Source organism: Cavia porcellus, unplaced genomic scaffold, assembly GCF_034190915.1.
Source record: "Cavia porcellus strain 051 isolate PalLab524CR breed Dunkin Hartley unplaced genomic scaffold, mCavPor4.1 scaffold_4, whole genome shotgun sequence".
Lineage (NCBI taxonomy): Eukaryota > Metazoa > Chordata > Mammalia > Rodentia > Caviidae > Cavia > Cavia porcellus.
This window is the reverse complement of record NW_026947487.1, coordinates 105992601-106019810: the sequence shown is the minus strand read 5'-3', so window position 1 is coordinate 106019810 and position 27210 is coordinate 105992601. Positions and strand designations below refer to the sequence as shown.

General features: G+C 51.1%; 2 protein-coding genes, 2 non-coding genes and 1 pseudogene across 12 annotated transcripts; 3 read left to right on the top strand and 2 right to left on the bottom strand.

The window, feature by feature from the left end:
- Positions 1-1142: 1142 nt before the first annotated feature.
- Positions 1143-2289, bottom strand: LOC100717104 (protein angel homolog 2-like; annotated as a pseudogene).
- A 1711-nt stretch (positions 2290-4000) lies between these two features.
- Positions 4001-13762, top strand: LOC100717379 (C-type lectin domain family 18 member A). 5 transcript variants are annotated; one of them, XM_063247659.1, is made up of 13 exons: positions 4005-4385; positions 4859-4950; positions 6823-7062; positions 8768-8865; positions 9167-9288; positions 9448-9555; positions 10118-10210; positions 10589-10695; positions 11317-11446; positions 11705-11839; positions 12636-12727; positions 13384-13431; positions 13539-13762. In XM_063247659.1, the coding sequence occupies exons 1-13, from the start codon at positions 4244-4246 to the stop codon at positions 13593-13595; spliced, it is 1464 nt and encodes a 487-aa protein (XP_063103729.1). In that variant the 5' UTR covers positions 4005-4243; the 3' UTR covers positions 13596-13762. The 5 variants fall into 5 exon arrangements, 4 of the variants coding, with proteins under 4 accessions (XP_063103730.1, XP_063103728.1, XP_063103729.1 ...); XM_003472117.4 differs by having other exon boundaries at positions 4009-4385; positions 11743-11839; XR_010047032.1 differs by lacking the exon at positions 13539-13762 and having other exon boundaries at positions 4001-4385; positions 11393-11446; positions 13384-13450.
- Positions 13763-16089: 2327 nt separating this feature from the next.
- Trnaa-agc (transfer RNA alanine (anticodon AGC)) lies at positions 16090-16161 on the top strand. The gene has a single exon. It is a non-coding gene; the product is annotated as a tRNA-Ala (tRNA).
- A 4623-nt stretch (positions 16162-20784) lies between these two features.
- LOC106028116 (heterogeneous nuclear ribonucleoprotein C-like) lies at positions 20785-27210 on the top strand. Of its 5 annotated transcripts, none has more exons than XM_063247653.1 (7): positions 20785-20871; positions 21207-21285; positions 24284-24337; positions 24416-24561; positions 24659-24775; positions 25406-25548; positions 26527-27210. In XM_063247653.1, exons 2-7 carry the CDS (start codon positions 21215-21217, stop codon positions 26563-26565), a joined length of 570 nt encoding a protein of 189 aa, XP_063103723.1. In that variant the 5' UTR covers positions 20785-20871; positions 21207-21214; the 3' UTR covers positions 26566-27210. The 5 variants fall into 5 exon arrangements, with proteins under 5 accessions (XP_063103723.1, XP_063103726.1, XP_063103724.1 ...); XM_063247654.1 differs by having other exon boundaries at positions 20797-20871; positions 24662-24775; XM_063247656.1 differs by lacking the exon at positions 25406-25548 and having other exon boundaries at positions 20792-20871.
- Positions 23171-23241, bottom strand: Trnag-gcc (transfer RNA glycine (anticodon GCC)). Its single transcript has one exon. It is a non-coding gene; the product is annotated as a tRNA-Gly (tRNA).

Genomic DNA, 27210 nt, shown 5'->3' with positions numbered 1-27210 from the left:
CTTGTGAGTTCGAGACCAGCCTGGGCTACAAAGTGAGTTCAAGGCCAGCCCGAACTGCATAGTGAGACCCTGTCTCAAAAAAAGACAAAATAAATAAATAAATAAAATTGCTCTATGATGAATGTGATCATCATATATATCTAAAATGTACCAATAAAATCTAATTTTAAAAGTAATTAAATTATAAAAAAAGAGCAAGACAAAATACAAAAAACTTCATTGAATTATGTAAACAGTGCCTAATTTTAAAGAGGCATGTATTACTATTGGGATCCAGTATGTCCCCCAAAAAGGCTCATGGTGATGCAGGTTTGCTTGCTGATGGGCTTTTGGAAAGTGACTAGATCGAGCTAATTAGAAGGCTCTAACTTCATCAGTGGGCTTATCCAATGACAAGATCATAATCTGAGGCATTTTGGAGAGTTGACAGAAATAGCAGGTGAGAAATCTGGGCACAGTGGCACACACCTGTGATCTCAGCACTTGGGAGACTGAGCCAGGAGGATTGTCCAGAGTTCAAGACCAGCCTGGGCTACATAGCAAGACCGTGTCTCACACAAAACAAAACAAAACAAACAATAAAACTAATATGGTTGGACAGTGGTGAATGACTCAGTGATTTCTTGGGTGAACTAATTAGGACTCAACCAACATAGAGCTTTACTGAAGAAACCATGCTTCACCAAAAGGAATCAACCCATAGTCGTCAAGAACCCAGATAGTCTGGACCCACTGTAAAGCTTGCCAAAAACACAAAGTGAAATGCTTCACTAATTGGACTAAAGAAGATACACTGCATTTTAAAACCATTGTCAATTTTACTAGAATTAGGATAAAAATTATTTATGCTTTTTTTTTTGTCTTTTTCCTTTTTATCGATACTGGGATCAAACTCACGACTGCCTGCTTGCAAGGTAGGCGCTTATGCCACTGAGCTAAATCCCCAGCCCTATTTATGCCTCTTTTATAAGAGTATATAGATCTTAATTGTCAGAAAAATATTTTCATTATTAAAAAGGAAAATGGTTGTAAACTTGTTCCCTCTGCTATCTGTTACTCCATGGCACCCAAATAAACAACGTGCAAACATTCAATGACTTTTGAAAAAGACCATAAGTAAAATTATGCACATAATCAAAGAGTCAGAGCTCAAGTCTGAACTTAGCCAATAAAGACAAAATGATCTGAAGCGTTACTCTCCTTTGTAAGTGCATTAAGAGCCCCGTAAGAAGTGACAATCTAGCTAGAAGTTTCCAGTCACCAACCCAAGCAACATCGGCTCTGGGTACCCAGCCAAGTCTCCCTTTGCTGCAGAGTAGAAAATATAATCCACAGTTATGGCACCTCCAGAGTGATAGGCGGTCACTATGGAATTCTAGTGTCAGGACAGTAATGTGAAGACACAGAGGACAAGATGGAATGGTGTTTTCAGAACCTCCGTTTTCTCTAACTGTGTAGGCATCATCTGACTTTTCTACATTTGGTGCCTGCTGTGTATCATACACACAGTTCAGCAAAATACCTAGGTTTGGAGACCAAATTGGAATAGATAAAATTCTTGGTTCCTGTGAAGACTGATACTTTTCTGATAACAAGTCCTTCGTAATTCAATTCTCCTTCCTTTATGAAACTATAGAGTGGAGAACCAGGAACAGAGCTGAAGTCACCACACATGCAATGGCATGGATGGAAGCTGCCATCTTTTCTTTTCTTTTCTTTTCAGTACCAGTGATCAAATTCACCACTTTGCACTTGCCAGGCAGGTGCTTGTGCCACTGAGCTAACTTCCTGGCCTGGAAACTGCCATCTTCCAGTGACCAGCATTAGGAATCTCTGCCGGCAGAGTTGCCAACTGAGTCAGTTTAATATCACTTCACCTTGGGTTGCACAACACATGTAGTAGCTACACAGATGGTAGGTGAGGGAGCACAGGGCACCCAATATCGTCTCCATCCAGAAAAAGGTATGGGGTGGTAGAATTCCACTGGGTTCACTGATGAGAGCAAAAGCTTGGGATGTTTGAGACAAATGGCACAGCCACTGGGTTTCCTTCATGGCTGCATATTCTATTCAGAGGGATAACCCAGTGATTCCAGACTTGGCCTGATCTCTGTTCCATAGTGATTTTCTTGAGCTCCTTGTAGACAAAGTACATCTGCACCAAAATGTTTAATTTCTTTTAAAATTGGGAAACCTAAAACTGTAGCATAACACTGTCCATCAGCAGTGTCTGTACAGGTGTGAATTATCTTCCAATAAATCTTGTGAAAGTATATTGTAGGACATCACTGAAAAGCCAAGTGCCTAAACTGGGCTTGCTCTAGCCTCCTCCTGTAGTGAGCCTCAAAAGTTATTCTACAACCAACTCCTAGAATCTGCTTTCCTCCAGGCTGCCCCAAGCGCCCATTATCACACATCAAGAGAAAATGAGTCACATTTATCATAGAAGCCAGAACCATGATCTGGGTCATCTATTAGTCAATATAGAGCGTAGCTATAAAAAAAGAACCCAAGAAAACCCACAAGGTGAGTGAAAGCACTGGGAATGTGAAGGCAGAGATCCTGAATTAGCTGAGGTGCACCGAGTCCTCGCTGGGTGACCCTGGATAAGTCCTTGAGACAGACTGAGCCCAAGTTTCCTCATTTATGAAGAGGGCATCATGTGTCTGCTGCAACACAGATCACTGTAACAATGCACGAACCTACATGTGTGAACTTGCCTTGTAAAGTGTACTTAAAAGGTGGCTCTTCATGCCTGTAATCCCAGCAATTTGAATTAGGAGGCTGAGGCAGGAGGATTGCTGCCAGTTCAAGGGCAGCCTGGGCTACATAGTGAGTTCAAGGCCAGCCTCAACTGCATAGCCAGACCCTGTCTCAAACAAACAAACAAACAGACAGACAAACAGTGGCTCTTAAACACTGCTTAGGGGCTGGGGATTTAGCTCAGTGGCATAAGCACCTGCCTTATAAGGAGGCGGTCATGAGTTCGGTCCCCGGTGCCGACAAAAAGATTAAAAAAAAAAAAAAAGTTAAAAAAAAACCACTGCTGGGACCTGAATGTAGTGAGGTTAGCTTTGGGGGTCCCTATATTTGGCCTTGTCCCCCTGCCTAATATCCAGAATTAGATCTACTTCCCAGCAATGTTCCCGGAAAGTCAAGCCTACTTGCATCTCAGCAGAGTTTCCATGGAGTTGGCCCCCAGTCCTGAGGGGGTGCCAGCTCAGAGGCCAGCTCAGAGGTCACCCAAATGCCAGAAGGAAACCATTGTCAGCAAGGCTGTGCTTTGGGATGGCTGTGGTCTGCAGGACAGGGCTTAATTCTCTAAGGAACACGGGCTGTGGTGCAGAACAGCCTCCCTGGTTACTGTGGGATTCTGCAGGCCTCAGTCAGCCCCCTAGGGTTGTGTGGCAATTTGCTGCCCTCCCGCTGGCCCACAGCCTGTGTGTCCAGAGGCAGGCTGCTCCCAGCAGGGCCAGAGCTAGCCAAGGCCAACCATCACGTGCTCCTCTCTGCCCATCTGACTCTCCCTCTCCTGGCCTCACGTGGGTGAGGGTAGCAGGTACCAGGGCTGGGCTTAGTCTTCCATGCCACCCAGAAAGACTTTTGTAAGGCAGTCATTTCCTCCAGCCCGCTCTCCTAGGAGCCCGCCAGTGGCACCTGTGTGGTGTGCAGTTACCTCCTGCTAATGTTTAATTCATGGCTGGGGGTTGGGGTGAGTTTCCAAAGAAAGGAAACAACTCCCGAGGGGTTTTGCCCAGTTCCTGTTTGCCCCACAGGACACAGAGCTGAAGCCCCAACCTCCTCATCTAGGCCAAGGGCTGGGGAGTGGAAGTTGTCCATGGGCCCGGAGGACACTGTCCCAGCCTGGGCACAACCACTGTCCACTAATCCCCAGGCTTGGAATGTCTGCAAGCCAATCAGCAGGGTCTCTGAGGGCTCCCTGAGGGTGCCAATAATCCTGCAATGATTAGCAGGGGCCACGAGGTCAGTGCACACCGTTCTGCCTGTTGTTGGTGGAGCAGGCTGGCCAGACCAGGAGGAGAACCAACAATGGAGGCATCCCAGGGAGCTGTCTGTCTCTTTTCAATCTAGCGGGAGGCTGTTTGGACACACTGAGTACTCACTGGCCTGCCCCTTTTGTCTGCCAGCCCAGGCTGACTCCTCAAGTTGTGCATAGCTCCATTCAGCCCAGAGAAGAGCTGGACGGCCGAGTCAGACTGTCCCTGCAGCGCCCCACAGGGCCATGCTGCAGCTGGGGTCCTCCCCAGGGCGGGGAGGCCAGGGCCATCAGCCGGCCATCCTGTCCGTGCTCCTGGCTCTCCTTGGCATCGCCTGGGCAGAAGTGTGGCCACCTCAGCTGCCAGAGCAGAAGTCAGTGCCGGGAGGTAAGGAACCAAAGTGTGCAAAGCGGGTACCAGAGTTTCTACAAGCCAGGTCTTAGGCCGGAGCCCTGGGTTGTGCGGGTGTCATTTGATGAGAGACCTGAGCCTGGGGCAGGGGAAAAGGTAGGATAAAAGGGATGGGCAGAGGGGTAGGGCCAAGGAGGGACCCCTGAAGAGATGCATGGGTGAGGAGGAGCTCCAGCTAGGGGGCTTCGAGGAGCCCAGATCTGGGCCATCGGCACACTCCGCCCTGACCTCTAGCTCTCTCCACTGACTGCACCCTAGCACTGTCCCAGCACCCCGTGCCCGTCCCCACCTTCTGGTCTCCCTCCATCTCTATGCTCTGTACCCTCCCACCACCCATGTCACATCCATCTCAAGTCTGATGTCCTAGAGATGGGCTTGACTCTCACCTTGCCAGGGGGATGGGCCCAGGTCCATCTGCTGGGCAGCCTGACCTTCTCTTCTGGCCCCAGCCCTGAGCAGAAAGGAGAGTTTTTTGCTCCTGTCCCTGCACAACCGCCTGCGGAGTCGGGTGCAGCCCCCTGCAGCCAACATGCGGAGAATGGTGAGTGCCTGGCCCTGGCCCTGCTCTAGAGAGGACAGCCAGCTAGAGGGAGGGACAGAGACTCACAGGGTCAGCGGGCCATGCCAATGCCAGACAGTCCTTCTGCCTTGTAGGGCAGGCACAGACAGCCAGTCACCTTGGTCACTGGGGGACGGAAGCCCTAGTTGCAGGGGTGGGGTGGGGGCGGGCAGGACTCCTGCAGAGGATCTTTAGCATAGGGGACCAGGCCCCTTGCCTCCCGCTTGTGTGAAGAGCAGACTTTGGGCCTTTCCTGGCATCCCATTGCCATGGAAACCAGAAGCCATGAAAGGGCGGGGATCCCCTTCTCCAGGGAAGAGGAGCCCTACAAAGGAGTCTAGCAGGCAGGGTGGGGTAGGGAGCCTGAGGAAGATGTGTTCCACGGGGCCAGGCTGTGGAGGGGCTGCTCGTTCATTTATTCACATTGCATGCAGGAACCGCGGTGGGGCAGAGGGTTCCCCACTACTGGGATGGAGGCTGAGGGGTGGATCTGTCATCCACCCTGGGACCCCTACAGCCCCAACTTCTGTTAACAGGGCAGTGAGCTTAGGCAGGAAAAAAAGGGGAGGCAGGGTTCCCCATGGCTGCTTCCCATAAACCCTTCAGGGGTTGACAGCTGTGTGGATGGCGACCTTGAGAGCTTGGGGTCAGTTTCTCAGGAGGTGGGGGTGGGGCGGAAACTTCTCTCTCTTTCCCTGCCCTGCTCCTCTGCCCCTGCTCCCCGCTGGCCCTCACTGAAGGTAAAATCACAATGAACATCTACTCAGGCAGCCTGAACCTGAACAGGACACCTTTCTCCCTGCATTTATTTAGCCTTACAGCTATCTGTCCCGTGGGCACTTAATTGTCTGCACTTTATAGATGATGCCGTCTCATAGAAATTAAGTGACCACTGGAGGTCCCATGGCCTGGATGAGATGGCTGGGCTGGAGCAGGGGTGGCCACGGCATAATGACTGCAGGAAGTCCCTCTTTTTATGGGGTTGCATTTTATGGGGAAGAGCGGGTGAGCCCACCTCAGGGCACTCTGCTCACTGAGCCTGAAGCCCAGGGGACCTCTCACATCTCATCTCCAGTCAGTATTCCCAGGAGCTCCAGGAGGCAGAGGGTCTGGGAGAACCAGAAAAGAGAAGTGGGTTGCTGGAGCTTTTGCATCACAGGAGAGAAGATTGGCGGGGTGGGAGCAACAGAGCGCTTCTGAAACCTTCTGAAATGGCCAGGGTCAGCTTCACCTAAAGGCAAAATAAGTCAGGCCCAGTAGCACATGCATGTCATCACAGCATTCTGGAAGGCAGAGGCAGGAAAATCTCAAGTTCAAATATGGCCTGGGCAATTTATCAAGACCCTGTCTCAAGGAATGAAAGGGACTGGGGATGTAACTCAGTAGTAGAGCATCCCTGGGTTTGGTCTCTGGTACCACATACACATGCATGAAAGCAGCCTGCAAGCAGCCCTGGATACCACCCAGGGTTTACATTGCCAAATGGGGACAATGACAGCAAAAGCCCATCTGTCACCTGAACTGGATTGCTGGGCAGGGCCTCAGGGTGTCCTGGTGACTCAGGAAGATGGTGGCTTGATCCTGGGCAGAGCAGGTCTCTGGCTCAGGTGTCAAGTGCCAGACCATCCATGCCTTCCCAGCTTTGGGGAGAGAGCGCCTGGGGTGCCGCCTGACCTCCCCTGACACCACACAGTGAGGGAGCCCAGGCCAGAGCATTGGGTAGCCAGCAGGACTCCTCATCCAGTGCTCTCCTCTCACCAAGACCTGTTATGCTATAAGTGCTCAGAGACAGCAGGGCAGTGGAGCCACTGCCCAACCAAGTCCTTTTGTGCATATCTGTTTGTGCCACCCCAGGACTGGAGTGAGAGCCTGGCTCAGCTGGCCCAAGCTAGGGCAGCCCTATGTGGCATGCCAGCCCCAGACCTGGCCTCTGCCCCACGGCGCACCCAGCAGATGGGCTGGAACATGCAGCTGCTGCCTGAAGGCTCGGTGTCCTTTGTTGAGGTGATCAACCTCTGGTTTGCAGAGGGGCAGTGGTACAGCCACGAGACAGCCGAGTGTGCCCGTAATTCCACCTGCACCCACTACACTCAGGTGAGTGAGTCACAGGTGACACCAAGGCTCCCACAGTGCTGGGTGGGACATCTCAGAAGATGCTACACTTTGTCCTAAATATTTGGGTTCCTTTTCCTCCAGTTTTAGTTCTGCTTTCTGTACCTTTATTTATCTGTTTGTTTATAGAGTGCTACCAGGGATTGAACCAAGGACCTTCTTACTGGAATATATCCACAGATTCCCCCCTCCTTCTAAATTTTGAGACAGAATCTCTAAGTTACTACATTGTCCAGGCTATGCCTGAACTTTCAAACCTCCTGTGTTAGCCTCCCAGAGTGCAGAAACAAATGTTTTGTTATTAGGGCTGTTTTCCATTTCCTACCATGTGTGGGATTTTTTTTGCTTTTCTTTTTGTTTTCCTGATGCTGATACTGGGGATTGAACTCAGAGCCTTTGAACTGAGCTACATCCCCAACCTTCCTCACCATTTTTAACTTTAGAGAGGATCTCAATAAATTACTTAGCTCAGACTTGCTAATTGCTGTGCTCAAACTTGTGATCCTCCTGCCTCAGCCTCATGATGTTGGTTTTTGATTTTGAAGTATATATTTAAATTTCCAAAATACAGTTTCTTTACTTCTAAATTATCTGTTAAATTTTATTCCATTGAATTAATACAATGTGGCCTATAGGATAGTGATTCTTTGATCTTTGCTGAAAATTGCTTTGTCATTTAGTAAGAATTCAATGATTGCAAAAGTTCCATAGATTCCTAAAAAAAAAAAAAATAGATTCTCTAATGTATATGACTGCATCTTCACATGTTCCTGCCACAATCCAGTCTGGTGCTTGTCATTTTTAGTGGCTAATGAAGTTTGTTTAGCTGTTCCTGTATATTGATCATTTGTGCTTTTTCCAAGTTGTCACTGCTTCTAAGACTTTACATCAGGACAGGAATTTCCCTCAGTGGCATAAGCTGGCAAGTGCGAAGTTGTGAGTTCAATCCCTGGTACCAAAAAAAAAAAAAAAAAAGAGAGAGAGAGAAGAAGAGGAAGAAAAAGACTTTACATCTAAGTTTAAAGACCCACACCCATTAGTTTTGCTAGATGGCAGACCAGTCCAAACCTTAGCAGTCCATGATTCTGTAGGCTGACCTTCAGGTTGGGATCAGCTGGGAGGTTCTCTGGTCTTCTTTTTTTTTTTTTTTTTTTTGGTCTTTTTTTTTTTTAATCGGTACCGGGGATTGAACTTACGACCACATACTTGCAAGGCAGGTGCTTATGCTTAGGTATGAGCTAAATACCCAGCTCCTGGTTCTCTGGTCTTCACTGGTCTCAGGCACTGGGAGTTAGCAGGCTAGCATGGCCTCAAATGGCTGGTCTCTGCCCTCTGAGCCCTTTCAACCTCTAACGTGCTACCATGGGCTTGTTGATGGGGTGACTGACCATGGCTCCACAAGCATGAGTGAAAATGTATCAAGTATCTACTAATCTTCACCTCCTACTCTCCTCTCAGGAAATCCTGAGTGGATTCTGATGCTCACCATCCTTACAGCCCTTCCCAGCATCGCTTCCCCAGCTGCTGCTCCCGGGGCCCCCAGGGAGGTAGGAGAGCCAGCTATCTGCCTGGATTGTGGCTAAAGCTGTGTGCACTGGCCGGAGCATTTATTGCCTGCACTGCTGGCCCCTGGATCAAAGTGGCTGTGATCCTTGATAGGGTTTCTCAGCCTCTGTGTCTCCTGCAGCTCGTGTGGGCCACCTCAAGCCAGCTGGGCTGCGGGCAGCATCTGTGCTCTGTGGGCCAGGCAGCGATGGAGGCCTTTGTCTGTGTCTACTCCCCAGGGTAAGCCCCTGAGATGCGGGCCGTGGGAGGGCAAGGCAGGATAGTTACACATGGGGTGAGATGCCCACTTGCACACTCTTCTGTCTGCACCCTTTCTGGGAGTGGGAAGAGGAAGAGACAGAGAAGGTGCAGAAGATGCTGGCCAGGCAGAACAGAACTTATCCCTGGATGCCCCTTCCTGGAAGCATGACCATGCTTCAAAGGACTTTGCCCAGGGCTTGTTTGCAGGCCATCTTCTCTCCTAGCAGGCTTTCCTGTCTCTCCCAACTCCCTGATTCCCTGCTGCCATTTGCTCTGACAGAGGCAACTGGGAGGTAAACGGGAAGACAATTGTCCCCTATAAGAAGGGCGCCTGGTGTTCACTCTGCACAGCCAGTGTCTCAGGCTGCTTCAAGGCCTGGGACCACGCAGGGGGGCTCTGCGGTGAGTGCCCCACCCTGCCTCCAGCAGGCACATCACGGCGTGGCCTGGTAACCCTAGGGTGGGTGGCTGTCCTGGAAGCCTTGGCCATCAGCACTTGGGGCAGCACCTGCCTGGCCTGTTCAGTGGAGGTCCCTGCTCAGAGTTTCCTCATCCAACCAGAGGTCCCCAGGAATCCATGTCGCATGAGCTGCCGGAATCATGGATATCTCAACATTAGCACCTGTCACTGCCACTGTTCACCTGGTTACACAGGCAGATACTGCCAAGGTGAGGGCGTGGAGGGAGGTGAGCCTGGGTGTGTATACACCAGTCATGTACTTGCGGGGTTTGTATATTCCATTCTTTCATTCAATAAGAATTCACTGAATTCAACAGTCTACCATACCCTGGAGCTCTGGAGGAGACTCAAAATGGAACCAGATTTGGCCTGTTAGGCTATGGGACAATGGGAGGAGGATGTAATTCGGAAACAGGAATGGAATCTTTTGTTTTGTTTTTTGTTTTGTTTTGTTTTGTTTTTTGAGAGAGAGTCTTGCTGTATAGCCCTGGCTGGCCTCAAACTCTCAGTGATCCTCCTGCCTCACCCTTCTGAGTGCTGGGATTATAGTGTGCACTGTCTAGGAGTGGATTTTTGTTCCACTTTCCTGTCCCCACTCCATGGGCAAGGCCCAGTCACCTTCCAAACCCCCAGTTGCTTCTTTTCACAGTGAGATCAGACCACACAAGCCACGCATGGCAGCATTATAAGCCCTGATGGGGGTGTTCTCGCTGGGGTTGGCACCCCTGAATGTTCAAGCCTGAGCCCTTTTACCCCTCTCCATCGTGTTAGTGCGGTGTAGTGTGCAGTGCATACATGGCCACTTCCGGGAAGAGGAGTGTTCCTGTGTCTGTGACGTTGGCTACGGGGGAGCCCAGTGTGCCAGTGAGTCCCTGCCAAGGCTCCTGTCAGGACCCGTTTCGGTGAGGTGCTGGCTTCCACTCTACCAGCCTGTAGAAGCCCACTGTGTGCATCTCTTCCCTGCTCCCTGTTCAGTGACATCACATTGGTGGCCTGAAACTGGCCATGGTGGGAGCATTTACTCCTCTGAAACTGGCAAGTGCACAAGCTGTGGATCTTTTTTCCAGGGAGAGAGCTCACTGTTACACATTTACCAGCACAGCACTCACCCCCCGCGCATTTCCAGCTGGGAGCAGGAGGCCAGAGGAAGGGGCACCTTGAGCTTAGCTCCCTGGCAGGGTGGGAGGCAGTGGTGATTCTACCATGGCATACACAAGCTCAGCTCCCCCACCCCTACTCCAGCCAAGGTGCGCTTTCCTTTCCACACCTGTGACCTGAGGATCGACGGGGACTGTTTCACCGTGTCTTCAGAGGCAGATACCTATTACGGAGCCAAGATGAAATGCCAGGTGACAACAGAGCCCTGCCTTCCCAGGGACTCCAGGATCTCACATGAGGGAGGCCATGGAGTAACCCTTCAACATCTCTTGACTTCCCTGTCTTCATTAGTATAAAGCAGAGGTCAGGAAGTCAGAAGCCAGGAGGTCACTTAAGGACATGGGGGAACCAGAGACAAATCCCCTTATCTAAGAAGCTGTCCTGATTCAGCTCTGGTTGCTGACTGCCCTGCAGGAATGTCAGGTTAGAGTGGCCAGGATTCAGGGTTTTCAAAACCAGAAATCCAGATTTTCACTGGCATCTCTGGGATGCGTCGAAGTTGGCAATCAATTCAAGTACTGTATATTTCAGATACTGTGCGCTTGGCACAAACTGTTGTGAGGCAGGAGCCTGCCTGAACCTGTGGGCTGTCAGTCAGCTGGGTCCCTGTTCATGGAAGGGAGAAACGGGAGGGGAAGGGGGACTCCAGTCCCAGAGGCCGGAAGCTGTCAGGGTTGGGTGTGAAGACAGCCAGGTCAGCACACATACACACATACATGGGGCCCATTGCTGAGGTGGGGTGCTCTGATGGGCAGGAAGGGCTGGCTGAAGCTCTGGGGGCCTTGTCAGTATGACCTGGGTTGGGGTTACAGGGAAAGGGCGGGGTGCTGGCCCAGATTGAGAGCCAGAAAGTACAGGACATCCTCGCCTTCTACCTGGACCGCCTAGAGCCTACCAATGAGGTTACTGACAGTGACTTTGAGACCAGGAACTTCTGGATTGGTGAGTGTCTTGGCTGGCTGGGGAACGGTGAGTGTAGGGCTTGATGACCCACACAACTCCCAGAATCCTAGCAGCTTGCAGCAGTGTGGAGAGAGCTTGGCACCTAGAGTGGAGCTGGTAGTCAGGCTGCCAACCTCACCCAGGAGAGGGCTGCAGATCGGGGGTGGGGGTTGGAAGACTGGGATGAGGGGCTTCAGGACTGGAGGTAAAAGGCATTAGGTGTTAAGCTCCTGGGCTCAGCATCTGAGTGGGGCCCAGGGCTCTCAAGCAGTGGGCAACCTTGGCTACCGACCCAGGCCTCACCTACAAGATGGCAAAGGACTCCTTCCGCTGGACCACTGGGGAGCACCAGTCCTTCACCAGTTTTGCCTTCGGTCAGCCTGACAATCAGGGGTGAGTCTGGGGTGGCCACCCTCCCCCGGGCCTCCTTCTCCCCTGGGCTTGCTTGGCTGAGTCTTCAGATTCCACTGAAAAACCCCCTGAAGGCCTGGCCCTTACCTGCCAGGGAACTTTGTACAGTGTGCAGGATCAGGGCTGAGTGAGGGAAAAGGAACATCACATGAAAGAGAGGGAAGCTAAGAAGGCCTCACCCATCTGCCTGTCCCTGCTGTCCCCTCAGCTGTCCCTCCACCTGTCATTCAGCAGCCCGTCCCTCAGCCAACCCACCTGCCCTCTGCCTGCGTCATGACACTGAATCCAGCACTCTATAGCTGTCCCCCCCCATCCTTCATGCCCACCTCCATCCATCTGCTGTCCTGTACCAAGGAATTTCCAGTTATGTGGCCTTGTCATGATTTTTAAATCCCAGGAATGCTGAGGGCATGGATGGCAAGGGAGGAGGGGCAGAGGCTGCATGTCCCCAAGGGCTCCAAATATCTCCCCTGTGCTCCCCACTGCTGGTCAGGCCTGACCAAGCTCCTGGCATCTCTTCTCCAGCTGGGACAGAAGGAGGTGGCCCTCTCTGTCCCAGGCCCACCCCACTAGCTGGTGTGGCTGAGAACTGCCATGATGGCGGATTTGGTGACACCTCCTGGCTTTCCTGAGAAGAGCTTCCATGCTCTGGAAGCAGGATGGGAGCTTGGGGTGGGAGCTGGTAGATGCAGATAGCCTAATGGATGAAAGGTTTAAGATTCACCTGAACTCCTAATTTCATTCCTCCACCCGGTACACCCCTATCCTGGCCCCCCAGGTTTGGCAACTGTGTGGAGCTTCAGGCATCGTCTGCCTTCAACTGGAATGACCAGCGATGCAAAACTCGAAACCGTTACATCTGTCAGTTTGGTGAGGGACCTCGCTGGGCTCCCCTCCTCTGTTTCTTGTCCTCTGGGGCACTGTTAGCCTACTCCAGGCCACTAAGATATCTGAGTCACAGGCACCACGTATGTTTGAATACACAGAGCCACAGACGATGTCCCATTTAGGACCTTGAACCTGCAGGTGTCCAAGGCCCAGAGGGTGGACAGTGGGCTCAGTATCACATATGCAGTTTAAGTCCATGGAGAGGCTAGACTGCAGCCACATCTTGCTGGGGATTTCTCCAAGATCCCTCTTCTGTCATGAAACCTGCCACTCAGAGACCTGTCTGTCCCTTGATATTCCATGATTCTTTTTTTTTTTTTTTTTTTTTTTGTCTTTTTCGTTTTTATCGGTACCAGGGATCGAACTCACGACTGCCTGCTTCCAAGGCAGGTGCTTATGCCGCTGAGCTAAATCCCCAGCCCCCGATATTCCATGATTCTATAGAGCCCAGTGAGCTACGTGAGGGAGGCCAGAGGTGACATCTGACCTGGTACCAGTTACCAGCAGCACCTGCTAACAGGGTTTGGGCTCCTCATGGGATCACAACCATGGGTACTTCTGGACTGAGCGCAGCAGAGCCCCCATCGCAGGACTGCCTGGCTGCAATGAAGCACCACCCTGTTCTGCTTCCTTTTCAGCTCAGGAGCACATTTCCCGGTGGGACCCAGGGCCCTGAGCCAAGCCAGGTAGCTCTCCTGCCAGCCCCCGGTGCACCAGCTCTGCTTGCCTGTCTGCTCATTTGGGCAAGACCATGACCAGGCTGGGTTGCATGCCTAACATCTAGAGATCTCAGATCTTGCAGGAAGTTGGTGGAGTGGCAGCGAAGCCAGTGTGGGAAGGAGGAGCCTGACTTGAGAAAAGAATAGCCTGAAACCCTCAACTTGCTTCTTCGGTTGGGAAAATGGGCTTCCATGTACTACAGCAGAAGTCTGCGATCGGAAGGGCTGAACTCTCTGGAACAGCTGGAGTTTTCCTCACCAGATGCATCCAAAAAGCATTAAACTAAGTTATAAATGAGCCAGACTTGCAAGTACTGTTTTTTTCCCGCTGATCCTGGGAATTGAGCTCAGGGCCTTTGCACAGAGCTACAATCCCAGCAGCCTCCCGCTTTTTTTCTCTTAACTTTTTGAGTCACACTAACTTCCCCAGATTGGGGTTGAACTCTTGATCCTCCTGCCTCAGCCTCCTCAGAGCTGGAATTACAAGTATGTACCACCACATCATCTGCAACTGGTCTTTTGGAAAAAGAATTCAAATGACCAAAATGCTCTTGTATCTGCAATTCACTTTGTCCCTCCCCTTTCTTGCTCAACCTCTGGGCGCTTCCAGGCTCCCCAGTAACTTGGAAGACCAGACTCTTGTCCTGTCCCCACTGGTGGAGTGCTTCTGCATAGCTGATCGTATAGTCAGAATCTGTCCAATCCTGCTGCCTCATCCAGTGCCCCAGACATCACAAATGATACTTAATAAACATTGTCAGACAGTGTAATCAACTCGACATCTACGAATTCATTTAACCCCTTAACAGGTTACCCCGAGCATCACTTGGGCATTGCCTGTTTGCTTACTATCCCAAGCTCTGTTTGGGCAGGTGTCATTTCAACCAATCAATTATTATATTGAATAAATTTGATAAAACTGTCATTTTTATATGTCTTGGTATATTATACAAATTTTAAAATATGCAATTTTTGGTCATCTTGTACTTAAATAATTGGACTAAGTCGTTACACAAGCACATCCTCATTGAGAAAAGAGTATTACTACTCCCATTTTATGGTTGAAGGAATGGAGGCACAGACAGGTTCAGTAACTTGCCCAAGGTAGCACAGCAATCAAAACTAGATAGTCTGGCTATCAGTTAACCCTTTCAGAAGGAAGGATTTTCTGGTTCAGTCGTTTAATTGGTGGCGCTCCACAAGCCATGTAGTACCTAGGTTCAGAGCGCAGGCACACGCGGGGGATTCATACAGATGTTACCAACATCTTCACCACTCCCAGCAGATGGTCGCCGCGAGCCCAAAGCCCAGACCCCAGGCTCCTGTCCAAGGATCTGACCACGGTTGCCTAGGAGGATGAACCGTCTCTCCTGCCTTCATCTTGTCCAGCAATCAACAACAGCCCCAACTCCAGGTCAGGAACCAAGACAATTTCCCCAGGAGCTGCAGACTGAAGACCACTTGCTGTTGCCCGAGCCCTCTGGGAGCCAGGATCAGCTCACGCGCTGCAGAAGGATCCATAAGACCCCGCCTTCACCGTCGGCCCCGCCTTCACCCTCGGCCGCGCCTTCACCCTCGGCCGCGCCTTCACCCTCGGCCCCGCCTTCACCGTCGGCCCCGCCTTCACCCTCGGCCCCGCCTTCACCCTCGGCCCCGCCTTCACTGTCGACCCCGCCTTCATCCTCGGCCCCGCCTTCACCTTCGACCCCGCCTTCACCGTCGGCCCCGCCTTCATCCTCGGCCCCGCCTTCACCCTCGACCCCGCCTTCACTCTCGGCCCCGCCCACACCGAGTCCCTGAGGCCCGCCCCCTCGACTCATTATGCCCAACCTAAAGCCCCGCCCCCACCAACCGTAGGGCCCCAGCTAGCTGGGGACTCGGCCCGGGACTCGGCCCAGGACTCCGCGCTGTGCAGCGCGTTTGTCACCTGGCCGACGTCCTTCCGCGGGCCGCCTGGAGACGGTGGCACGCCTCCGAATGGGCTTCCTGCAAGTCACTGGGTGGGCTTCCTGCGGGTGGCAGTAATGCTGCTTGGCCGCCCGAGGGAGAGTCGGAGCCCTGCGCGCCAGTCGAGGCCGAGGAGACTGGACCGCGGACCCCAGGCCCACTCACAGGGGCCGTCCTGGTTCGTAGTGCGGGGTCGCTTCCCGGGTCCGCGCAGGCTTAGACCCGAAGTGCTGGAGACCCGCCTCGGCCCGCCCCAAAGAGGGTAACCTCTGCGGTTCCCGTGCAAAACCGTGAGGGGCGGTTCTCAGCCTAAGGCGCTCCCTCCCCTGGCTCCTGGCCTTTCTGTCTGAGCTTAGGTGAAGATCCGATCCGAGGAGAAAATAAAGACTAGGCTATCAGGAAGTGTTGGCTAAGTGATTATTTGTGATAGAGAAAGATTCTGCACCTCAGGGTGGATCCCCAAAATAAATTATGGAGATTTTACAAACCCTGAACCACGGTGTGTCTATCTCTGTGTGTTTTATTTGGGGAATTTATTTTTCCTTATCTGGTAAACTGTTCTGGGCCAGCACGTGTATTTCCCTCAAAGTCTGTAAAATGCCCACGGTGGTTCCTTCTTGAATCCGGGAAGCGATGAAAGAAAATGTGTATTGATCTGGCTCTTCTGGAGTAGCTAACGGGGGTGTAGCTCAGTGGTAGAGCGCGTGCTTAGCATGCACGAGGCCCCGGGTTCAATCCCCGGCACCTCCAATACTGAAGAGGCTTTCTTATGTCGATAGCCTTTCCAGGCAAAACTCTGCCTGTTAATTTAACTTCCCTGGGAAGCGGAAAGAAGAACCCTTGCTGATGCGATGGGTTCATTCCAATCTAGAAATAGTAATCAGTTCTCTGCCCTTGGGGGAGAAATAGTAATGTGTAACAATTCTGGTTTTCCCTAAAGGAGGAACTCTTTGTGAGGCTGTCCCAGAGTTGGGAAGAGGATTCCTTAGGATCCCTTGCCCCTCAAGCTCAAATTCTACACGTCTGTTGTAGAACAGAGAGCTTTCTTTTATTTCTTTTTTTCTTTTTTTTAAAAACATGGTCTCGAAATATAGTTCAGGCTAGCCTCAGACCTTTGGCAGTCCTGCCCTCCTATTTCAGCCTCCTGAGTACAGAGAAAAAAATGTGGCTGGCATTTTTTTTCCTAGTACTCTCTTAGACATAAACCTGGTGATTTGTTCCATTTTTATATACATTAGTTCCAAACCTCTATCTGTAAAAATTTGAGCTTGTGCTTCCAGTATGTTTTGATATATTACTTATGAACTGTCTCCATGTAGTACAACAGTAAAATATTATGTACATTATGAAAAAAAAAACTTTACATGAATGTAAACATGTTTTCATCATGCACCCAAGGGACTAGCTTGTGGTGCTCTTGGGAATTAGTCCCTGCTGGCTGTGCATAGAGACACCTAGAGCTTCACAGCCTAGGACACCTAAAGATGGAGACATCTGTTGCGAATTGCTTTCCCATGGCCATGATTAACACACCCACCCTGCGAACGAATGTATTTTTTTATTTTGAGACAGGGTATCAATAAATTGCTATGGGCTGGGGATATGGCTTAGTGGCACAGCACTTGCCTGGTAAGCACGAGGTTGTAAATTCAATTCTTGGCACAAAAGAAAAAGTTGCTAAATTGCTCAGGATGGGATCAAACTTGTGAATTTTCTGACTCAGTCTCCCAGAATGCTGGGATTACAGGCCTGTGCTGCCATGTCCAGCTCCCGCCCCACCCCAAAGACCTTCTGTTCAGTATACTCTGTACTCTTCTATGGCAGGAGCCACTAAATCCCTCAAAGCCTAGCCTTTGATGGTGCTTTGTTCTAGGGGACCACAGGATTAACTGTCTCACCATGGCAGGTCATAGGCTGCTGGAGTCCCATCCCTAATACTAGCTGGATTTTTAACATCCTCTGGCCAGTTACAGACCTTAGATTGCCCCTGTTTCCTTCACAACTTCTTGTTCCATCCATTGCAGGCCCTATTTTTTTTTAAATTAAATTCTTAGCTTTAAGCCACAGAAACAAATTCTGGCGACTCTAGGTAGAAGTTTGTAGAAGATACATGTTAGCTCTCAGAAAATCTGAAAGGGCTGGAGAATCAGATCTGGAAGAGATCACGCAGCTGAGCTGGCCTGGGGAAGGTCCCGCTGCCTCTGCTGAGCACGCAAGAGGCAGCACTGAAGTGGGACAGAGATGCCACCATCTTTGAAAGCTGAATGTAGCTGCTGCTGCTGCCACCAAAGGCCAAGTTGCTGCTTCTTCCCTTCATCAGCTTTAATTGAAAGCTGGGCCTGTGGCTCTGACTGGAAGAGCCCAATGCTTACTGTTGATGCCTACTTGCAGTCTTTAATATTGGGAATGATCTAACCTTTCCTTTCTTCTAGGGAGCGCTGTGAAAATAAGTAAACTGCTTTGCACTGGTCTGAGAAATTCAGGGCAATGTATCTGGGAGTCAGCTTGGTGAATCTGGTGACCAGTCATTGGACACGTCCACCTCTTTCCGCTTCTCTCCTTTCCTGACTCTTGTGCTTACTTACATTGGCTTGGGGGTCTCTGATTTCTTCTGCTTTCTTCCCACCTGAATGCTTACCTCCTGCTACTGAGTCATTGGCTGTCATTCATGTTGACTCCCGTTTGCTCACAGTCCTACTCCTGTTCTGCGCGGTCCTGCAGCACAGCTGATGGGAAGGATGGTGTGTCTCTCAGAAGTCCATCCGGGGCCTTTGTGAGCTGTGACTGTGGAGAGTCAACCCACTTCTGACCCATGGCCTCTATGCTGTTACTTTACTTCAGCAGGAGACATCAGTTATGCTCCTCCCTGTCCTGCCTTGAGGCAGCGAAGGGGCTAGAACCGCAGCAGATTCACCACCCTGTCCCATGCGGAGCTGTCTGTCCTATCGTGTAGAAAATGCTGATGCAGTGGCCACATGCCCATGGTGGAGCACAGATGGCCGATGTGTCACCTGACTTTGCAGGCCTCCCTGGAGTAGGCTTCAGCTCTGCCTTTTGACTTTAAAGTCACATATCTCTAAAATGCAGGTGAGTGGGGGGACAAAAAAAATAAAAAAATAAAATAAAATAAAATGCAGGTGAAAAAAAGAAGGCATGGGGGCTGGGGATTTAGCTCAGCAGCATAAGCGCCTGCCTTGCAAGTAGGCAGTTGTGAGTTCGATCCCTGGTACCGATAAAAAGGAAAAAGACAAAAAAAAAAGAAGGCATGAAGCAAGTTATTTGGTGAGTGGGTCTGGTGGTTCATGCATGTACTCTTAGCACTCTGTAATAAAACAAAACAAAACAGACATTTATTTATGGTGGTTTTTTTGAGACAGGATCTCACTACGCATTCCAGGCTACCCACGAACTTGTTTCAATCCTCCTGCCTCAACCACTTGAGTGCTGGAATTATAGGCATGTGTCACTATGTCCAATTTGAAACAAAACAAAACAAAAAACATCTTTAAAAAAGGGCTAGGGTTGGTGTGGTAGTGCATGCCTATAATCCTAGCACCCTGGAGACAGGAAGGTTGCTGTGAGTTCAAAGCGAGCCTGGGCTACATAGTGAGTTCAGAATCAGCCTGAACTACATAGTGAAAACCTGTCTAAAGAAAAAAAAAAAAAAAAAAAAAGAGTTAGGGCAGTGCAAAGGCCCTGGGTTCAAATCCCTGCATCCCCTGAAAAAGAATTCTTGGGGCCCTGCATACACTACATATATATGATTTGGATTCCTGGAGCCTGAAAGCCATGCTCTTTGTATTTCTTGTTTCCAGCAGAGTTGCAAATGTCTCTGTTTCGAGATCACACTTCTTACACACATATAAAGCCTGCCCTACATTCAGGAATATGGCAATGGCTCCTACCTGTTCTTGCATCACTGCATACCAAGAGTCCCACAGGACAGGAGCTTCAGTTTGGTCTGGGTGCCCAAAGGGCCTGACTCATGGTTGCTCTTAGGGTCAGTCACTGGTCCCATTACTACCTCTCCCCACCCCAGATGTGACCTCAAACATTGCTGCAGAGACCCCAACCCTAAGCAATGTAACCACAAGGCGGCTGCCTTCCCCAGCTCGCAAGGTAAACTGGGACTGGTCTGAGGCCAAGCATCTCCCCCAGACCTCATCTCTGTTCAGGGTCAGCCCATACTATACAGTGAGACCCTGTCTCAAACAAAACAAAACAGAACAAAACAAGAAAGAAATTAGGACTCCTTTGTACCTCTTCCTCATCATCATTCTCCTCTCCTTCTTCTTTCCATTACTGGAGACTGAATTTAACATCTTTGCCCTGACCTACATCCCCAATCCTTTTTAAGATTTTTACTTTGAGTCAAACTTTTGCTAATTGCCCAGGGTGGGCTCAAATTTGCAATCTTCTTGCCTCAGCCTCCTAGAGTGCTGGGATTACAGGCGTGCATCACCACAGATGGTGTTTTTGTTTTTTACACAGCATCTCACCATGTAGTTCAGGCTGGCTTTGAGCTCACTATGTGGCCCAGGTTGGCCTCAAACTCATGATGATCCTCCAGCCTCAGCCTCCCAAGTACTGGGATTATAGGCATATACCACTATACCTGGCTGTGTTTTTAAAAATATTTCCTGCTAACACTTACATAGTAATGCCTAATTGTTAACTATAAATCCTGCCATAACCCTTCTAATTTGATTTCCTTTTTTTTTTTTTTTTTTTTTTGGTACTGGGGATTGAACTCACAACCTCATGCTTGCCAGGCAGGCACTTATACCACTGAGCTAAATCCTCTGCTTTTTTGTCTTTATGAGACAGGGTCTCATGATGTGGTTCAGGCTGGCCTTGACCTCACTTTGTGGCCCAGGTTGCTCTAGAATTCACAGTGATTCTCCTGCCTTAGCCTTCCAAATTCTGGGATTACAGGCATGGGCCACTATGCCCAGCTTCTAGTTTGAGTTTTCAATGTGTCAAATTCACTTTAATAGGATTTGAGAAAACATTACTGGCCTCTCTAATTGCCCCAAAACTGGGTCCTGAGTGGAAACATTATCAGTACATGAGCCCAGAGAGTAGTGTGGGTATCACATCTTGTACCAGGTTCCTCCCATTTCTGGGATTTCATGGTAAATGAGTCTGGAACCTCCTTGGTCCCAGACTCATTTACCATGAGGGTTCCAAGGGCTCCAGTTTTGTGAATTTAAGGCTGTTTTGTAGAAAGTGCTCCCTTTGCTTATGATGCAAGCCACTTTGGCTCTTTTAGTGGCAGTAGCAGCAGCAGCCAGCACAGGCTTGGCACAGGGCCAGTATGGGGCGTGGGCCTGGCAGCAGGCAGGCAGCGCAGGTGGCCGGGCACACACTGTCCAACTCTGGTGGACAGCAAGAGGACACTTGAGAATTAACCTAGACCAAGGCTGGCTGTCTGCTCAGTACACACAAGGATCCATCCAGGTAGTCCCTCTTCTCCCTGTTGATGGTGTCAACCCAAATTCCAGGACAGGCATCGGGGTGATACTCTGTGTTTTCACTGAGGTATCACTGTTTTGAAATGTGCCAAAGGATCATTTGTCTTTTCTTTAGGGATTACCTCTAAGATAACCTCTAGCCTAGTGTTAGGTAGGGTGACTTGGATCCATCAGAGGCCAGGAGAGGCTGTCCATCAAAGGAACTGGAGCTCTGGTCCCTGTCCCCAGCTCAGGAGCAAGACAGGGCCCTGTGTTGCTTCCCCTGCACCCCCTTTTTTCGTCTTCTCACCTCAAGAGCCCCATCTCTTGCTCTTCCTTTAGATTTGCACATGGCTGGAGAGCTCAGGTCCAGCACTGGCCAGCCAGGACAGAAGAGGCAGCAGGACACAGCCGGCTTCCGGTGAGTCTGTCCGGACCCCACTGGGAGGGAGGCTGGCTGCTGGCTTGTGTGGGTTCCCTGAGATAGGACAAGGACCCCAAAGCCTCCCTAAATATGGTGGCTGCACACAGCTCAGGTTATCATCCCTGTAAGCAGGTTCCTGGTCTTGTGGGCTCAGGATTTGTTTAAACTGGGGGAGTGGACCCAGCATGTTCTGGTGCCCCCTTAGCTGACATAACCAAAATGTCTTGCTGATGGGGAAGGGTGTCCCTCTTTCCTGGGCCCAGGGTGCTGGGGGAGCCTTACCTGAGGATGTTGGGGCTTTTCCTAGCTATAGATATTTGGGAGGCAATAAATGAGAATCTTTATGGGTGACATCTTGCTTAGGAAATATAAAGAAAAACACTTTTTTTTTATGCCAGGGAAGATGAAGGTTAGGGCTATCTCCCACTTGGTCTGTGAGTGTGGGTGCTATGCTACTGAGCTAGATCCTCCCAATCTTTTTTTTTTTTTTTTTTTTTTTTTGCTTTTTTCTCTGGAGACAGGCTTTCACTAAATTTTTAGGCAGGACTTGAATTTAGATCTCCCTGCCTCAGTCTCCCTAAGTGCTAGGATTACAAGCATGTACTACCATGCTTAGCTAACACAGCACCCCGCACCTTCCTTCTCCGCCCCCAGACAGTGTCTCATTTTGTAGTCCAAACTGGCCTTGAACTCAAGGCAATCCTTTTGCCATGCCCTCCCACAGGTGTGCCCTCCACACCAGTTTTTGTTTTTGGTTTGTTCATTGGTTTATTTCTAAAACAGGGCCTCACTGTGCAGTTGAGACTGGCCTTGAACTCACCACAAAGCCCAGGCTGGCCTCCAACTCATGGTAATCCTCTCTCAGGCTCGCCAGTGTTGCCATGATAGGGATGTGCCACCACGTCCCATAACAGGGCCTTTTGTGAGGTGAGACAAAGTTCCTCAGCTCTTCACTTTTAATTGCCTTCATCAGATTTCATATTTTTTGCCTTGCTTCTTCTCCCAGTGGTTTCAGATTCAGCCCTGTCTGCCCTCTCTGGGCATTCTGTTGTGGGCTTGCCCATGATGGGGTACAGTCTGAGGCGATGGGGAGCAGCCCTGTAGGACAGGGACTCTGACTTCTTTCAGAGGGGCCCCTGGCATTCAACCTCTGAGGCACAGGTGGCCTCCTCCAGGCCTCATCATGCTCGGAGGACTCCAGTGAGAACAATCGAGTGCCTCCCCAGATGCTGGGTAGCATGGTGGGAGGCTGTGGTGGTGTCACTGGGCCTCTTGCGATGGCATCCAGGAAGCGACAGGTGGGGATGGGGCTCTGCCCAGCACTAGGCTCCTGGAGGGCTTCTCTATTAAGAAGTGTTCAAGTTTAATACAGCCCCCAAGTGGAATTTGTCAGTACAGAGGACAAGCTGCAGTGAATTTAGCCCACACAAGTCCCCTCAGCCTGCCCCATAGCCTGGCCCTGGGACAGTTGAGGAGGTGGCTTGATTCCGGCCCGGAGCCATTCCAAACAGGTCTTTTGTATTTTGTTTCCCTTTTGGTACAAGTCCTAGGCTTGCAGGCCAGGACCGGTAGCCTGATCAGAAGGCAGCTGCAGCCACTGCCCTGGTGCAAACTGGCCACTCCTTTGGGACCTAGTGAGGACACAGGCCACGCTGCTGGCAAAGGACGGCAGGGTAGGGAAGTCCCCAAACCGGAGGGACCCCTGCCTGCAACAGCGTGGGAAAGCAAACGCCCTGGCCCTATTCCACCCAGCCTGTCTGAACGCGGAGAGCAGTTTGCAAAATCTTGTTGCTTTAAATTGCTCCTCCCAGCTTACTCTCAAAAGTATACTTGAAACAAGTCACTTGGAGAAACAAAAAAAAAAAAAAAAAATTGTCTCTTTTGCATTGGCCGGGAATCGAACCCGGGCCTCCCGCGTGGCAGGCGAGAATTCTACCACTGAACCACCAATGCCGTGACAGAAAAGCTTCTCATAGGGTAGCCCTGGAGGTTGATACTAGGCGCTATCTGGGGCGTGGCTCCCGTTCAGCCACGCGGAGGGTGGCCTGGGGCGCTGTCTGACCTCAGCCCCTCCCACACCGCCTGGCGCCTGGCGCGGCATCCAGCCCTCCCACCCCGGCCCACCGGCTGCCTCTCTTCTCCTCCTCAGACCGGAATCCGCGGCAGCCGTGCTTTCCCCGCCGCTCACCCAGATCTCCTGGAGCCAAAAAAGGGGTGGGGTGGTGGTGGTGACCGAGAACCCCATTAGTATTCTGGGGACCCTGGCGGGATGAATGGCAGGGGTCAGCGTTTCCGGGCGTCCTCCGGGCTGACCCTGACCTGGCCACAAGGACCACAGTACCAGAAAGTTCTTCCAGAACTTTACCCGACCTAGTATGGATCCCTTTCCACCCCTGTAAGTCAACTCATCACTCTGGAGGCGGTGGGGGTGCGATGGGGCGGGGGCAGTTGTCTCTCCGCACTGACCCGCACCCCTCCTGGAAACTGGAGGCTCAGAGTCTGTTTGAAAAGGGGTCAGGCGACAAGGTCACCGTTTTCCAGGGCCTGCAGCAAAGGGGCAGGTGGCCTGGCCACAGTCCTAACCCTGTCTGCTGGCCCTGCTTCCTGTCAGTTCCTGTGCCAGGATTAAATACTCTCACACCCACCTTGGATTTGGGCTCTGACTTAACTCCTCCCTTTCATCCTTTGCCAGACTCAGATCCAGAACATCTGCAGTGCCTGACTTAGGCAGAGGGATCTTTGGAGGCAACTGTGCCTCTCCTGCCACCTGGAACCACAAGGAGGGGTCCCTTATCAGAATCTGAGCAGGGGGAAGCTGGTTTGCTGTGGTCTGACACAGTAACCTTGGCCAAGTCACTAGGGTCTTGCAGTGGAGAATCTTGGCATCTGAAGGAAGAGCTGCATACTTCACTTTCCCCCAAATTCAGCCAGGAACCAAGAAGGCTCTGGCCCTGGACAATGAAACACACCCTGCTTTCCCCATCTGTCCCCACAGCAGCAGCAGCTACGATTTGAACTATGAGCTGCACAGGGACTACGTCCCCTACAGGTAGGTATGTCCTGCCCCAGGTCTCTGGGGGAGCCCATGGGGCTGGTCGGCTTGATACCCTCTGTCCTGTCATTGCAGGGTATATGGATACCAGAGGATCCCTCCACTCATCAACCAGGTGTCCACTAAGTTCCGGAGGAGCTTTGTGGGCCTGGGGGTCAAGAGTGGCTACAGCCCCTACAAGGCCTCTAGGAGCAGACCCCTGCCCCCTGAGCAGATAAAGCGTGAGTAGAGCCACAGCTGCAGTGCTGGGGAGTAGGTGGGTGGCCTATGTGTGGTGTAGCAGGCCCTCTGTGGACACCAACCCTGGCCCCTCCCCAGCAGTGCACACCGAGGAGCTGCACTCCATCCGGGGGGAGCTGAGCCAGATCAAAGCCCAGGTGGACAGGCTGCTGGAAAGTCTGGAGCACATGGACCAGCACAGAGCCCAGACTGCAGGTCAGGCTCCAGGGGTGAACTGGGCCATGTGCTCAGCAGGCCCCAGCTTGCTTTTCCTGCCTTGGAAATTGTCAGGGCACCAAAGGGCCAGCAGGGTCTTTGTCTTTAGGCCTCCCCTCTGTGGTGTACCTTGGGCTCCCGCTGTCTGTTCCTGTGGCTTGTGGTTTGTGGTTCTGGATTGTCCTGTCACCTCCACATACTCAGTAGCTATTAGGAGTTCCAGCTGGTCCCAGCCCATCAGCCTTTTGTCCTCTCAAGCTCTAGATCACTTCTGGATCCTTGAGGGGGTCTGTTGGACCCTCCAAAATTGGCCATTGATTGGTGATTTTTGTTTTGTATATTTTGAGACAGGGTCTCACTATGCAGTTCAAGCTGGCCTTGAGCTCACTTTGTAGCCCAGGCTGGTCTCGAACTCGAAATGATCCTCCTGCCTCAGCCTCCTGAGTGCTGGGATTACTTGTCTTGTTTTTTTTTTTTTTTTTTTTTTTTTTTTTTTTTTATGAGACAGAGTCTCACTATGTAGTTCAAGCTGACCTTGGACTCTTTGCAGTCTCCCTGCTTTAGCCTCCTGAGTAGTGGGATTACAGTTATACACCACCATTCCCGGCTAACTGGTGATTTTCTGCATAGGAATAAATGACAGTGACAAGAACAAGGTCCTTGGTAATGAGGGCTGCTCATGTAGAACTACGGAGGTCCAACAGGAACCCGGGGACCAGAGGGGCTATCTGGAGACTGACAGCTCAGAGGGAAGCACAGCCACAGAGCAGGCAGTGAGTGGTCTGGTCCCGCCTCCTTTCCCACCCTTCTTGTGTTGGGCCTTGTGGCCGCCCAGTAAGCAAGGGAGGGTCTTAAATTTGGGCAGGTTTGTGTGGGGAAAGCATGGGACTTTTGTCTTGTAGTAGCACTCATGTGATGGATGGGCCCTGCCTTGCTGTTCATCTCAGCGTTGGGTTTGGTTGGCCCAGCAGTACTAAGGGCTACTGCCCAGCAGCTGGGCACTCAGGTCAATTCTGGACTGAAATATCTCCTTATGGAAGGCAGAGGGAGGAGAGGTGTAAGCTCTATAGAAGGAATATCACAGGTGCATTCCAGGGCCCTGGATCTCTTGCCAAAGAACCACCTGGTAAGTTTGTTTGAACACTGGTTTCTGTCTTCTCCCTAACCCCACTCCCACTGACTGTCCTCGAGGTGTCTGGACAACACCATGCTCCTCAGCTGTGGCACACTGACATCCTTTGATGAAGGTCTAATCCTGAACCAAAAATGGCCTTTTATGCACATTAAAAGACCCAAATTCTGTATTTCCCAAACTCTACTATTTGTGGCATCACACTGCCAGTTGGGCCCTCCCAGTAAGACCAGGGCATGGGGGTTGACAGTGGTAAAGTCCCCTGCTTCTTCTAGCCAGCTGTCTTTGGCCTGCTGAGCTCAGGGGGCCCTCACTGCTACCCAGGGCCTGAACCATAACTGTCCTGGGAAAAGAATGGGTGAGATGGAAATGCATGTTCCCAAGTATCAGGAACTCTAGAGGGGCTGGGCATGTGACTCAGTAGCAGAGAATGTACTTGGGATACACCAGGCCCAGAGTTCATTCCCCAGCATGCCTAACCCCCAGGTAAAGAATCTAGAGTGGCCCTGGAGCTGCTGAAGCTCCCAAGACACAGTTGTGGAGCTAGATGTTAGCAGGTGGCCCTCTTCCCAGCTGTACCGTGCCTCCTTACCCTCTGTGCGTCTGCATTTTCTTATAGGTGCAAAATCAAACATCTGACCAGGAGGGCAGCCAGTAGCAAGTGAGAACACCAGGCTCATCAGCTCCATGTCTTCCTGCTTGGCGCCCTGCCCCTCCTTGTTTCCTTCCTGAAAGCCTCCAGGTGTTACCCATGCAACCTGAGCACCCATTCTAGCACCAGGACAGTGGAAGTGAAGGCATAGTTCAGGCCGGAAAGCTTCTGTAGTGTTGGGTTTAGCTTTGCCAATTGTGTCCATAAACCTGGGGTTAGCAATGCTGGAGGGAGGCTCTGAATGGCCCAGCAGCATCCTCACAAAGCTGAGGCCTAGAGTGTCGGAGGCACCCTGGGAACACAGGGAGCACCACCAGCCTCCTGAATGCAGACACTCCCTCAGCGGCTGCCCTCCTTGTCCCAAGCACCACAGCTCACAGCAGCCAGCCCAGCTTCCTCCAGCTGGTGGTGAAGCACATTCGTGATCCTCCATTTTAACAACCAGCTGTTTAAGGCCCACGGCATATGCCCCACCTAAGCCACTTGGCTTCCAGACTCTGTCCCTCCCCAGCCATCCTTTAGAAGGGGAGTACCATGTGCTGTTTCTACTTTGTCTTTCATTAGTACACTATGTATTTCAGATCTGCTCTAGGAAAATGTTAAATGTCCTAAGGGGGGGAAAAAAATAAAAGATGCACTTCTTCCTGGTCA

Excerpts from the sequence above, each read along its gene's own strand:
- LOC106028116 (XM_063247653.1), top strand. The coding sequence starts at position 21,215 with ATGGCTGGAGAGCTCAGGTCCAGCACTGGCCAGCCAGGACAGAAGAGG. Across the intron at positions 24,338-24,415 it reads AGGGACTACGTCCCCTACAG|GGTATATGGATACCAGAGGA; the intron begins GTAGGTATGTCC and ends CTGTCATTGCAG. Across the intron at positions 24,776-25,405 it reads GCACAGAGCCCAGACTGCAG|GAATAAATGACAGTGACAAG; the intron begins GTCAGGCTCCAG and ends TTTTCTGCATAG.
- LOC100717379 (XM_063247658.1), top strand. The coding sequence starts at position 4,244 with ATGCTGCAGCTGGGGTCCTCCCCAGGGCGGGGAGGCCAGGGCCATCAG. Across the intron at positions 10,211-10,588 it reads CGGGGGAGCCCAGTGTGCCA|CCAAGGTGCGCTTTCCTTTC; the intron begins GTGAGTCCCTGC and ends CCCCTACTCCAG. Across the intron at positions 11,447-11,704 it reads GACCAGGAACTTCTGGATTG|GGCTCTCAAGCAGTGGGCAA; the intron begins GTGAGTGTCTTG and ends AGTGGGGCCCAG.